The sequence below is a fragment of the Physeter macrocephalus genome, chromosome 5, assembly GCF_002837175.3.
Source record: "Physeter macrocephalus isolate SW-GA chromosome 5, ASM283717v5, whole genome shotgun sequence".
NCBI classification, from domain to species: Eukaryota; Metazoa; Chordata; class Mammalia; order Artiodactyla; family Physeteridae; genus Physeter; species Physeter macrocephalus.
Window position 1 is genome coordinate 46,661,283 of NC_041218.1, and position 15,031 is coordinate 46,676,313.

Consider the following 15,031-nt stretch of genomic DNA (forward strand, 5'->3'; position numbering starts at 1 on the left):
ACATTTTGATTCTGTTTTCCTAAATTCCGTAAGTTGGACATTAATATTATTTATTGATAAATAATATTTGCTTAGGTTTATAAACTTAAGTATGTATGTATTTCTTACCTTTCCTTCTTGCATCTTAGATCAAAGACATTTTAGGATCATTTTCCTCCTGCATGAACCAATGTTCCTTTAATGAATGTCTCTTAAAGGTAAATTACTTTTGTTTTCATTTACCTGAAAACGCCTTGCAGGATAATTTTCTCGGTTGATAATTATTTTAAATCAACCAATTGAAAACATTATTCCATTATCCTCTATCTTCTATTATTGCCACTAACATCTCCTGTCAATTGAATTGTCTTTCTTTTATAAGTCCTGTCTTCTATTTCTAGCTGCTGTAACAGTAACAGAAACAGAAGAAGCCCCTTAGCTCATATAAGTCACTGCCTAAATCTACTAGGAACACATTCGTAATAAGCAAACAAATATATATCACAAGACTTACGTGTTATGAAAAAAACATAATAAAGCTGTGTAAGAAGGAAAAGAAAGTGACAGTGAGTTCTATTTTCTACGTGATGGTCAGAAAAGACTTCTTTGGCAAGGAGCTCTTTAAACAGGGACATTGCAGCAGTGAGGCTCTCTAAGGCAAAGCATCCCAGGGACAGAGAATAGCCATTGCAAAGGCCCTGACATGGGAGTATGCTTGGTGTCAGAGATACAGTCAGAAGATTAACGTGGCTGGAGTGCAATACACAAAGGTGAAGAGTGTTACGAGAAAAAGTTGGAGAGGCAGCGTTGAACCAGATTACACTGGCCCTTTCAGGCCATTTTAAGGCCTTTGGAGTATTTTAAAGAGAGGAGTGTTAAAGAATGAATTATGTTTCCCCAAAATTCATATGTTGAAGCACTAAATGTGACTGTATTTGGAGATAGGGTCCTTTAAAGAGGTAACAAATATTAAATGAGATCATAAGGGTCCAATATGACTAGTGTCCTTATAAGAAGAGGAAGAGACACCTGAGATGCACATATACAGAGAAAAGGCCAGGTGAGCACACAGGCAGAGGCAGCTATCCGCAAGCCAGTGAGAGTTCTCAAGAAAAATCACCCCTGCCAGTACCTTAATCTTGGACTTTCAGCCTCCAGAACTCTGAGAAAATAAATTTCTGTTGTTTGGGCCACCCAGTCTGTGGTATTTTGTTATGATAGCCCAAGCAAACTAACACAAGGAGTGACATGATCTGACTTCCATGTTTTCTGCAGGCAGTCCTTTCTTCCCAGCCTCTCCCCTCCAATTTAGGATATCATACTGTAACTCTGCCAGAACCTTCATCTCTTACCTCCAAGGATCTTTGGTTTCTTGGAATGGTCTAACATGGACTGATTCTTTGTAGTCTTCTTTCAATCTGCCATATAAAACCTTGCATAAGCCGTACGAGCGCCGAGGCGCTCGGCCTGGGCGGTGTGCGTAGGCCCGTGGCGCTCGGTGGGCTAAGGGGCCCTCCCAAGCCGGCCCGCCCCCGCTCCGCTCCCCGCCCACAGACGCACTTCCGCGGTCGCCGGCGTTCCGGAGCCCACACGCAGCGTCTGAGGCACCCGGAACCTTCTGTTTGGTCAGTGGCGTGAGCGTCTCGCTGTGGCGTGTCGTCCGCGCCGCTCGGCCAGTGGTACGCCCGTACAGCCGGCCTGCGGAGCTCCCGCCCGTGTCCCACGGCTGGTCCGGGGCGTCCGGGCACCGCCTCGACGGCGGCTCCGCCGGACGCGCGGACTGGACCGCAGCCCGCACCCGGAGCGGACGGCGTCATGAGGCACCTGACGTACTTCTGCCGCGGCCAGATGGTGCGGGGCTTCGGCCGCGGCTCCAAGCAGCTGGGCATCCCTACAGCTAACTTTCCTGAACAAGTAGTAGATAATCTTCCAGCTGATGTATCCACTGGCATATATTATGGTTGGGCCAGTGTTGGAAGTGGAGACGTCCATAAGATGGTGGTGAGCATAGGATGGAACCCATACTACAAGAATTCAAAAAAGTCCATGGAAACTCATATCATGCATACTTTCAAAGAGGACTTCTATGGGGAAATTCTCAACGTGGCCATTGTCGGCTACCTCAGACCAGAAAAGAACTTTGATTCTTTAGAGTCACTTATTTCAGCAATTCAAGGTGATATTGAGGAAGCTAAGAAACGACTAGATTTACCAGAACATTTGAAACTCAAAGAAGACAATTTCTTCCAGGTTCCTAAAAGCAAAATAATGAATGGCCACTGAAGGAAAAGCATTTATTCATTCACTGTTTTCTAATATTTTACTGCTCATAACTCTACAGTCTCATCTTGGTTATATTTTAAAAATCATTTTCCTACATCTGTGAATTAAACAGTACAATGTAGTTAACCATATTATGTTCCAACTGTTCAATTAAACCCATAATGTTACAGTACTAAAAAGGTTCATTTTAAGAATCACGATTCTTTTTTATGTAATATGTTGATTAAAATGTACCACTAGAAAGGTCTTAAGTGTTTTAGAATGGAAATGAAATATATATAAATATGGGTAACAGGCAAGTCACTAGTTTGAGATGAGAACTATAATTCTCATGGTAAAATTCTAGCATGCATGTACCTGTATAGCATGCTCTGCTAATCAGAAGGCTCATAAAAATAACTATATTAAGCAGAGGTTTGACAGTTTATTACAAACCTAAGGGGAAGAATCCAGACTTCGTATTTTGGATATTTTGTGCATTTATATATTATTATAGACATGAAGACTTGTGAAATTTCATTTTAGTCATTTCCTTTAAGGGCTCAAATCATTGTACTGTGTTCCATTTTTGTTACAGTTGCCTCAGTTCTAATTCGTCTAGGCTCTCTCCCTATTAATTTTTTGTTTTTCTTTTAAAACAGTAAAATGAGTGTTTTTCGAATCTCTGGTTCTCATTTTTGTGTTGTATAATAACACTTCTCTTTTTTTTTTTTTTTTTTTGGGGTGGGTACGCGGGCCTCTCACTGTTGTGGCCTCTCCAGCTGCAGAGCACAGGCTCCGGACGCGCAGGCCCAGCGGCCATGGCCCACGGGCCCAGCCGCTCCGCGGCATGTGGGATCCTTCCGGACCGGGCAGTGTCAGTTCTTCCATTTAGAATATACAACTTTACGTTTACAAAATGTAGAGTTTCATCTGCGTCTGTATCTGCCATCCCATCGCTTTACTATATGAACAGTGATTAAGTGCATATCTCTTGCATTTTAGAAAAAACACCCAAAGGTTCATCTGTAGGTTTCCTCAAAGTTTAAACGAACACCTAGCATTTCATTTATATACACCAGTTTCTTCAACAACACAAAATACTTGTTTCCCCCCCTAGGGAAACTATTTAAGAGCTAACTAAACTATGAAATACAAAGTTAGTTGTTTTTAATGTGATTATATGTTCCTGAGCAAATGCAGACTGTTGTAGTTGTGTGAGCACAATGTAATTTAAGGCTAAAGAGTGCTATCTAGAAGATAATTTTAAAGATAACTCATTATAAAACCATTTTCCCCTAATCTGCATAAATGAGAACTGATTTTAACAAAACTGTTTATATAATATTTAGAAGAACATCTAAAGCTAATGTTGGAGAAGGGGGAAGCAGGAATAAATTCAGTTGGATTGTTTTGTCTTTTTGGTGTATGAATTTATGGCAAACAGTGTAGTATCTGTCTTTTTCATTTCTTCTTTAAAGAAATACTTAGAAAATGTAATTTAATGTTAGAAATCCTATACTTGAAAGAAGCCTCAATTATCAGTGGTTCTATGAAACAAAGTTAAAAACAAACATGGAAAGTGTAAAAAAGGTGTGTGTTTGAGTAGCTTGTGACTGATCGTGTCCTCATTAAGTGTGAAAATTCTTGGATATTGTCACCTTACATTTTGTTAAATAACTATTGCTTTTGAAAAGCCTATAGTGTGTGGTTTAGGAGTTAGTTAATAGTGTCTACATTTTTTTAAGTTTTATATATAAAGTATTTATAAAAAAAAAAAAAATCTTGCATAAAATTCCTTCATGTTTCTGGCATGTGGAGGCATCTTCTCTAGTTTCCAGGACTGTCATATTTTAGCCCTATTTTATATTCAAATAGCCGTTTCACTGAGAATCTGCAAATATGGTATTATATGCACATACTTATTTCTTCAGCTCTCCAGGAAGTCTGATGAACAGCCTATTTAAATGAATATTGGCTATAGTAACAGATTTGTTAAAAATTTCTTGATGCAGCAAGGTTATGAATTTAATAGTCTCTCTAGTTTATGAAAATCTTCTAACCTACCTGGTAATGAAGCAGCAGACAAACAACATCTGGGCAGATATTTATCTTGTTAAGTTAAACATGCACCTGGCCCCTTAATTATCAACTGTAATTGACAACTTCATCATCGTAGAGCACTTTTCTGTCCATGCCACAGTGGTGCAAGTAATTAGGTAATAATTAATGATTCTTTAAGTGCATTATTTCCTATGAGTTCAATTTTCACTGTATGTATATTTAAAGAGCAACAACTCTGTTTGTTTTACCCTTATAGACAAGGGTTAAAATGAATGAGAATCACTGTGCTTATCCTGGGTATCTAGAGGATCATCTATAATCATTTCTGACCTTTTTTCTACTCAGTGTAGTGTTTGTTTTATTTTCATTCAGCCTTACCAAATAACCATAAAGTATTAGAGCTAATCATAGAGACCAAATGAATATACATTCACAAAGACACTCATCACTATGTTACACATACTAAGGAAACATGGACATGACCAACATTGGAGAAAGGATAAGTAAATTATGGTACATGAGCTAAACAAAATATTATGCAAAAGTTTAAAATAATTTTGAAGACTATAAAAATATGAAAAAGTTATCTTAATAAAATAACATTCTCTGATTATAATTATGTAAAATATGTATGATAATAGGCAAATAATGAAAGGAAATAGGCAGTTCAGTAATGCCCACAAATGAAAATTATTTCACTAGAGAACATGAAAATGCATGTTGTATTTTTAAAAATATTTCACTTACATTTTTGAATAGGTAACACATGCCCACAGTATAACATCCAAAACAAAGAGAAGGATACGCATTGAAAACTTAATGTCCACCTTGAATCTGTCCCTCAGTGACCTTGTCCCATTCCCCAGCAGTAACTTTTGGAGAAAGTAGTAACTTTTACTAGTTTTTGTACATATTCCAGACTGTTTATGCATTTATAAAAAAAAACAAGTATACCTTTTTTTTTTCACACAAATTATAGCAGTAATATCGTACACATTCTTCCACACCTTGATATTCTCACTCAATACCTCTTGGAATAGTTACATGTCATTACATAGAAAGTTACCTCATTATTTTTAATGGCTATGATGTTTTATTCTATGAATTTATCATAATTTATTTAACCATTCTGTATTCATGTACACTTAGGTTTATTCCAATCTTTTGCTATTTGAAATAATGTTCCAGACAAAAGCCAGAGGGATTCATTTTAAATTAAAATGAGATCAGACTTCTGATTTGAAGATAGCATTATAAAGTTAGAATTTTTCCCTTCATCTCCCCAGAAGTCTTTGGAAACTAAAAAGAACAGGAAAAATAAACACAGAAACCACAAACATTTTCTTTGTAGCAGTGGGTAAGGAGAAAAATCCTACAGATATCTATCAAGTTCATAAGGAAAAAGATAAAAGTGAAATGAATTTATACACCAAATCCTGGATCATAAGAAAAAATTTACCTTGATACAGAGCCCTTATTATTCTTCCACAGAAATCTCCTGTAAAAACTCATCCAGGAAAATTATATATACTTCAAATATTAGTAATCAGAGATTTATGCTTCTAATAATTACAGAGTAGCTGGTTTCAAATCAACTTTCCCACTAAAATCAACTAGAAATAGTTGGAAATATGTTTTTAAAATATGTATTTGGAAGTTATTGGAGAGCTACAAAACAGTGAGAACTTGAGGAAACAAGTCCTAGAGGGAATGAGTTTACAATGAGGTGAGCTTGGCATTAATTTCATACTGCTTTTCTGATCAAGGAATTTGATGATTCACAAGTGGTGGCTAACAGAGAGGCTGAGCAAGGATATCCTACACTTTTATAAGACTTGGGGAAAATAAGTGGAGGGGGGGCCCTAGTAAACAACCTAGGATTTTGGTTGAGAGCCCTAAAGAACCTATATTGTAGGAATAGAGATGAACCAGAAATACACCATCCCTAACAAAGACTGAAGCCCAGCTTCAAATTAACTCATTATCTGATTGTGTTAAAATTATTGTATCCTACCCTAACTGTCTATCAGGGGCAAAATAAAAACCCTCTCTAGGCATAGATAACACCATCCAGAGCATCTCTAAAATGTTTTTATACTCAGTGTAGGGATTTAGTCAAAATTTGTTGCTACATCAGGAAATAAAACCAAATGGTTTAAATCATGAGGAAAAAACCAGATAACAGACACAGAGCCATAATATTTATTCAATATTGATGATTCAATATTGGTTTTATAAGACACTGTCTTTAAAATAAGTGATTGCTGCTGTTCAAGAAATTAGGCAACAAGTTGGTAGGTTTGATTAGAGAACTGTAAACAGTACAATAGAAAAAAATAGAATCTTAATTTCAAAACCAAAGTTAAAAACTCAAAAGATGTGTTAACAGCAACATATATATATATTATATACACATATATAATGTATATATGTATCAATGTAGAGAGAGCTCTGTATATCTATCAATCTACTGAGAGAGAGAGAAAATTAGTTAGTTGGGGCTAGATCAGAAGAAAATATCAAAAGTAAAGGACAAAAAAGGAGGAGGATAGAGTAAGAGACATAAAAGACACAACAAAAAGGTCTAATATGTATAATTGTAGTCCAGGAGAGAATATAGAGAATCAGTGGGACTGAAGCAATATTTGAAGTGATACTAGATAGAAATTCTCTAAAACTGATGAAAGACATCAAGCCACAAGTTTGAGAAACACTATGAACCCCAAATAGGAAAATATAAAGAAAAAACACACTTACATTTATCACAGTAAAACTGCTAATACACACACACACACACACACACACACGAAAAATGTATTGAAAGTAACTAGAGGGAAAAGGAGGCATTTCCTTGAAAGAATCAAATTAAGAATTACAGCTTACTTCTCGATGAAAATAATGGAATCTAGAAGACAATGGAATAGCATCTTCTAAGTACTTAAAGAAAACAACTGCTAAACTTGAATTCTTTCCCAGAAAAAAATATCCATCAAAAAATTTAAAAAGACATTTCAGAAAATGAAAAATTGGGAGAATTTGTTAACAGCAGATCTACAGTAAATGAAATATCAAAGGCATAAGGGAAATGATCCTAGAGTAATCATGGAAATGCAGAAAAGAATAAAGAGCAAAAGAAAGTTCAATATGAGGGTGAATCTAAAAATAAATATTGATTGTATAAAAATAATAATTGTTTAAAAGGATTAATAGGTATGTAAAACTAAAATACATGATAACAATTCTAGGGTCTTTGCATTAACAGAGAGTGGTTAAAATACTAATTTATATTCCATTTTAATAAGTCAGCATTTGCAGATGACATGATTGCATGTAGAATATTTAAAATTTACAGATAATTTATAATGCTTGATAAGTAAGGTAACAAGTTTGTTTATGTAAAAATTAACTATTTCTTTAGGCAAGTAACAAGAATTAGAAAATAAATTTTTAAAATATTATACCATTTTCAAAAGTATCAAAAAGTTAAACACCAGAAATAAATCTAAGATGTCATCTCTTCACAGAAAACTATAGCATTTTACTGAAAAATATTTTTTTAAAGAAATGGCTTAATATTACCATGTTTATGCTTTGGAAGACTTAATATTGGTGAAGGTGTCAGTTACTCCCAAATGGACCTACAGATGCAAAGGAATTTCAGTCAAAATCCTAGCCTATGTTTTTAAGGAAACTGACAAACTGATTCTAGAATTTATAAAGAAATGTAAAAGGGGAAAATAAGCCAAGACAATCCTGGGGTTGGGGTGAGCAGGGAGAACATTATTGGAAGACTTACACTACTAGATATCAAGATATATAATAAAATCACAACAATGTAATAATGGCACACAAAGAGACAAATAGATCAATGGAATGAAATTGAAAGCCCAGACAGACACATACATGAACACCTGATTTATGATAATTGGTGATTGTGGTAGGCTGATAAAAATGGCTCCAGAAAGAGACCAAGTCATAATCCTTAGAACCTGTGAATGTTACCTTATATGATAAAGTTTTTTGCAGAGGTGATTAAAAACACTGAGATGACTATCCTGGATTATCCTGGCAGGCCCTAAATGCCATCACGAGTGTCCTTATAAGAAAGAGGCAAAGGGAGATTACACACACCCAGGAGAAGGTGATTTCAAGATGGAGGCAGAGATTGGAGCGATGTGGCTATAAATGCTGGCAGCCACCAGAAGCTGGAAGAGGCAAAGAATGGATTCTCTCTTAGAACTTCTGGAGGGAGTACAGCCCTGTCAACACCTTGATTTCAGCCCAGTGATACTGATTTTGTATTTCTGGCTTCCAGAACTGTGAGAGAATAAATTTCTGGCTTCCAGAACAGTGAGAGAATAAATTTCTCTCATTGTCTTAAGTCACCAAGTTTGTGGAAATGTATTACAGTAGCCACAGGAAACTAATACACTGACAATGTGGAACACTGGCGAAAGGAAGGATGGCCGTCAGTAAATGGTGCTGGGTCAACTGAATAGCCATATGGAAAAACAATGAACATTGGCTTTGACTTCACATTATATACAAGCATAAACTTAAGATGAATCAGAAACTTAAATGTAAATGATTTTTAAAGGAACATCAAAAAGATAATATAGGGAACACATTCATGAAAATGAGATAGACTAAGAGTTCTTAAATAGAACCCCAAGAGTAACTAAGAGAATGTACACAGAGAAGAAGATTGGTAAGTTGGCCTACATTGACATTAAGGTTTATTCATCAAACAATAACATTAAGAGAGTAAAATTGGAAGTCATATAGCGGGAGAAGACATGATCAACTACATATAACTCTCAAGAGATTTGTATCCAGAAAATATTTTGAAAACACCGCCAAATAAAAACAGAAAGACTGTCAACTCAATAGAAAAATAGACAGGAGATTTGAGCAGGCACTTGAAAAAATATAATATCCAATTGTACAACTAAACACATAAAAATATGCTTAATGTCATTATTTAACAGAGGAATGAATATTAAAACTATAATGAAATATACTGTTACCTACCCATGAGAATAACTAAAATTTAAAAGATCGACATACTAAGTGCTGGTGAGCAATTTTAAACTCCATATACAGCTGGTGGGACTGTTATGTTGTACAGCCAGCCACTTTGGAAAAGTATTTGTCAGTATCTCCTAAAATTTAACATATACATACCTTACTATGTCCCTGCTGTCTGATATTTGGGGGATGACTCTTTCAATTTCTGTGTCCTCATCTGAAAAAAACAAGGATATAAAACAAAAACAAAAAGATTCCTATTACATAGGGGTTGTTGGGTAGATGAAAGGTAAAAATCTTTATGAAAAGCTTAGAACAGTGCTTTGGTATGTAAGTTTAGTTTATCTGTTTATTTATTTAACGAAATGAATGCATATGATTACTTCTAGTTTATTTCGGAAGGATCATAGCATACCAGTATTTTTTCTACATAAGACCTGGACAAGAAGGCCTGGTTCAAACCAGTGACTGAAATTGTGCCTATTCATTCACTAAATATTTCCGAGGCTCCAAAACTCCCATCAGCGGCCTTCGGTGACCCTGAGAATAAAGTCTGCAGTGGCACCAATGGCTTCAAGAACTCTCCATTGGCTTTGGGGAGAGTCTAAACTCCTGAGTGCAACTTTGCAAACTCGGGTCTCTGGCTACATCTCCCCACCACTCCTTCTCACCATAATAAAGCCCTTCAAGTGCCTCAGAAAAGCCATGTTCTCTACCCCTCTGCTGCTTCCTCTGTCATAGCGTTTCTCAACCTCAGCACTACTGACATTTTTTTGGGGGGGGGGGTCTGGTGGATGATTCTTTGTTATGGGGACTGTCCTCTTCATTGTAGGATGTTTAGCAGCATCCCTAGCCTCTACCCATTAGATGCCAGTACCACTTCCTCCTCCTTCCAGGATGTAACAACCAAAAATGTCTACAGACATTAACAAAAGTTTCCTATGGGGCAAAATCACCCCTAGCTTCCAGCTGGGAACCACTGTTCTATTGTGAATGTTTTTACCTCCACTTGCCTGGCTAACTTCAACTCATCTTTAAGATTTCAGATTAGATGCTACCATTGAATCCCCAGTGTCAACACCACTGCTATATTCAAACACATAGGTGATCAGACAAACAGCAGCATCACTCAGTGCAAATGCAGAGGAATGGGAGGACCGAGGAAGTAGACGTGAAGTGAAGCATCACTGACTGGTAGCAGGTTGCACAGGAGGGTGAGAGTTCCGTAAGGAAACAGGATGGCTCTGAAGTTCCTGAAATGATAGGGTTATGAGAGTGTAATATATCAGGAGGGAACTAGAAAGAGAGGATTGGGTGGGAGAGGATAAAAAGAAGGAAATAATGAGTTTGGTTTTTGAAACGATAGAGGTGCCTGTGGAAAAGCTCAGTGGAAAAGCTCAGTGCTCAAGAGAGGTGAGGGCTCAAGTATGAGAGTAGTGAGCAGTTGTGGTACCTTCTTTCTTGCCCAGAGTTAAATCTGTGCCCTTAGAGGGGCCATCCAAAATTGTGTAGAACTCACAAATTCCCTCTCCCTCCCTACCACCCCATGCCATCGCGCACACACACACACACACACACACACACACACACACACGTCTCCTCTGCCTTCAAAATCACACAAAAACTGCTTCTGGAAAAAAACCTAATTTTTAAATGGGGTTGGGATGGGGTGAGAAGTTGGAGAGAAAAGTGGGAGAATGAGAATGACAGTGGCAGAGAGGGGAAACTATCTTCAGACCCTGTCTTCCCTCTGGGAGGAAGGACCTACAGAGCTGGCTCAATAAAGCACTTTAGTCTGAACAGCTGGTGCTATCTAGTGGCTGATTCTTATAACTACTGTAGTGGAAGTGGAACTGATAACTGCTTTGAGGACCGTCAAAGGCAGCCAGAGGGGAGGAATGGGGGAGTTAGGGAATCAGTAAAGGAGAGCGGTAGTGATTGGAAAGGCAGACATGAGATGTTCTTCTGGGACCCAGGATTCATACACCCAGCTTGGAACAGGGTTCCTGAACTACATTCAGGCTGCCCATTGGCGGTCTTCCAACTGCAGTCTTCGTCAGCTCCTGGGAGGCTGGCTTGTCAGAGCCACATCATTGCCTTATAATCCTCCCCGGACCCCTGGTCCCTTTTCTTTGCCTGATCAGAAGATTTCTCATGTCTGGTTGATGTTGTCCCTTTCTGATGTTTTCTTCCTGATTATTAGCAGTCTTTATTACTAGTGCTTGGATATAGTATTTCTTGTTTGGATATCCAACAAGCTTTTAATTAGAGAAGCAACAGGAAGAGATATTAAGCTGTATTAATGCAACTGAAAACCCAGCACAGCTAAAAGAAAGATAATCTCATAGATAACAGTATTGTTGAAAATTACGGGAACAGCTTCCAGCAAATAACTAAATGGAAAATCCCAGAGAGGGTCAATTGTTGTTAGTTAATATTTGTAGCAAAGTACAGCACTTAATAATGTGGCTGTTTCTTATCCTTGTGGGAGGAAAATAACAAGAGTTGGGATTTCCACTTTAGATTGTAACTCTGGTTCATTTTTAAGGGCCCCAGGTCCTGCAATAATGAGCATAATAAAAGTTTATCTTAGAAATAATCCTTTCACCATCAACTCCCAGAAAAAGGATCTCTAAGATGCTTTTCATCCCAAGGAATGTCACAAAAATGACCTTATATTAGGTCATCAGATAGACGCTGAAATAGATTGGTTGCAAAAATTGTCACAATTATTCCCCTCCCTATATTTATTCCTTGAGTCTGGGCTGGCTTTGATTTGTTTTATCCCCCACAAAACACCGTGGAAGACACTTGCCAATTCTGAGTCTGGGCCTCACAAGGCTTTGTGTGTTTCAGCTCAATCTCTTGGAACCCTACCAGCTGCCAAGCAAACAACTCCAGGCAGCCTGGTGGAGCTTGCAAGAACACACAGAGTAGAGACAACCATCCCAGCAAGACATGGTGACACATGGGAGGGCCCAGCCAAGATGAGCAAAGCCATTCACAGATACCTGGGGGGGCCCAGTAAAAACCAGAAAACCACCCAGCTGATCCCAGCCCAAATCACCAGTCTTCAGAACCATGGGCTAAATAAATGGTGATTGTTTTAAAACTCTTTTGGGATGATTTGTGATATAGTAATAGCTAACTCTTATAAGCATTATGGCTAAATTACATCTTAGAAAATTTATATTTCCTGACTGAACAAGAAATCATGATGCCAAAAAGAAGACATTTGAGGAATAGGTCAGATGGTATGAAGGAAGTTGGGCCTTCTCATGTTGCCTGTCTGAGGACTCCTGATTTCCCTCTGGAGTAATCCAATCCTCACTGTAAGTAACCCTATGTAATCATTAGTACATTCTAGTTAAGCAGAGAGAGGCAAAATTTTAATAAACTATAATTCCTGTTGTTCCCACACTTACCTAAATTGTTATTTACTTTATACCTAATTTAATGTAATAGTTGATTTTCCTTACTGTAGATTTATTTCTACTTCAATTTATATCATTGTCTACAATCAGACCAATTTCTGTTTTCATGTCTCTTTCAAGATATTGCTTCCCTGCTCAAAATTCTTCAAAATCTGCCTACTTCCTACCGCATAAAAATGCCTCTGAAAACCAAATTAGTGAAATAAATTTAAAAATTGATAAACTGGGCTTTATAAAAATTTAAAGTGATTGTTCTTCTAAAGATACTATTAAGACCCAAAGCAATCCACAGATTCAATGCAATACCTATCAAATTACCAGTGGCATTTTTTTACAGAACCAGAATAAAAAATCTTAAAATTTGTATGGAGACACAAAAGAACCTAAAGAGCCAAAGCAATCTTGAGAAAAAAGAACAGAGCTGGAGGAATCAGACTCCCTGACTTCAGATTATACTACACAGCTACAGTAATCAAGACAATTTGGTACTGGCACAAAAACAGAAATACAGATCAATGGAACAGGATAGAAAGCCCAGACATAAACCCACACACCTATGGTTGACTCATCTATGACAAAGGAGGCAAGGATATACTATGGAGAAAAGACAGTCTCTTCAATAAGTGGTGCTGGGAAAACTGGACAGCTACATGGAAAAGAATGAAATTAGAACACTCCCTTACACCACACACAAAAATAAACTCAAAATGGCTTAAAGACTTAAACATAAGACATGATTTAAAACTCCTAGAAGGGAACATAGGCAAAACATTCTCGGACATAAATTGTACCAACATTTTTTTAAATCCATCTCCCAAGGCAATAGAAATAAAGACAAAAATAAACAAATGGGGCCTAATCAAACTTACAAGCTTTTGCAAAAACAAAAATAAACAAATGGGACCTAATGAAACTTAAAAGCTTTTGCACAGCAAAGGAAACTATAAACAAGACAAAAAGACAACCCTCAGAATGGGAGAAAATAGTTGCAAATGAATCAACAGACAAAGGATTAATCTCCAAAATATATAAACAGCTCATGCAGCTCAATATCAAAAAAACAAACAACCCAATCAAAAAATGAGCAAAAAACCTAAATAGACATTTCTCCAAAGAAGACATACAGATGGCCAAGAGGCACATGAAAAGCTGCTTAACATCACTAATTATTAGAGAAATGCAAATCAAAACTACAATGAGGTATCACTTCACACCTGTTAGAATGGGCATCGTCAGAAAATCTACAAACAATAAATGCTGGAGAGGATGTGGAGAAATGGGAACCCTCTTGCACTGTTGGTGGGAATGTAAATTGATACACCCATTATGGAGAACGGTATGGAGGTTCCTTAAAAAACTAAAAATAGAATTACCAGATGACCCAGCAATCCCACTACTGGGCATATACCCAGAGAAAACCATAATTCATACAGAGTGAAGTAAGTCAGAAAGAGAGAAACAAATATCATATATTAACGCATATATGTGGAATCTAGAAAAATGGTACAGATGAACCAGTTTGCAAGGCAGAAGTAGAGACACAGATGTAGAGAACAAATGTACAGACACCAAAGGGGGAAAGGGGGGTGTGATTGGGATGAATTGGGAGATTGGGATTGACATATACACACTAATATGTATAAAACAGATAACTAATAAGAACCTGCTGTGTAGCACAGGTAACTCCACTTCATTGTACAGTAGAAACTAACACAACATTGTAAAACAACTATACCCCAATAGAAAAATTTTAAATTTTAAATTTTAAAAAGTGATACTATTAAGAAAACAAGGACAAGCTACAGACTGGGAAAAATATTTGTAAGTCACTTATCTGATGAAGGACTTGTATAAAGAATATATATATATTTTAAAACTCTCACAAATCAATAGTAATAAAACAAACAGCCCAATTTCTAGAAAAAAGGATATAAACAGACATTTAACCAAAGGAAAGATATGAATGGCAAATAAATACAGGAAAAGCTGTTCATCAGAATAGTTCATTAGGGAAATGCAGATTAAAACTAAAGTGGGGCTTCCCTGGTGGCACAGTGGTTGGGAATCTGCCTGCCAATGCAGGGGACATGGATTCGAGCCCTGGTCTGGGAAGATCCCACATGCTGTGGAGCAACCAAGCCTGTGAGCCACAACTACTGAACCTGCACGTCTGGAGCCTGTGCTCCGCAACGGGAGAGGCCGCGACAGTGAGAGGCCCGCGCACCGCGATGAAGGGTGGACCCGCTCGCCGCAACTGGAGAAAG

General features: G+C 37.3%; 1 protein-coding gene across 1 annotated transcript; it reads left to right on the top strand.

Annotated features, from left to right (window-relative positions):
- Positions 1–1,672: 1,672 nt before the first annotated feature.
- LOC112066599 (riboflavin kinase-like) lies at positions 1,673–2,350 on the top strand. The gene has a single exon (XM_055084686.1). The coding sequence runs from the start codon at positions 1,795–1,797 to the stop codon at positions 2,260–2,262; it is 468 nt and encodes a 155-aa protein (XP_054940661.1). The 5' UTR covers positions 1,673–1,794; the 3' UTR covers positions 2,263–2,350.
- Positions 2,351–15,031: the final 12,681 nt, after the last annotated feature.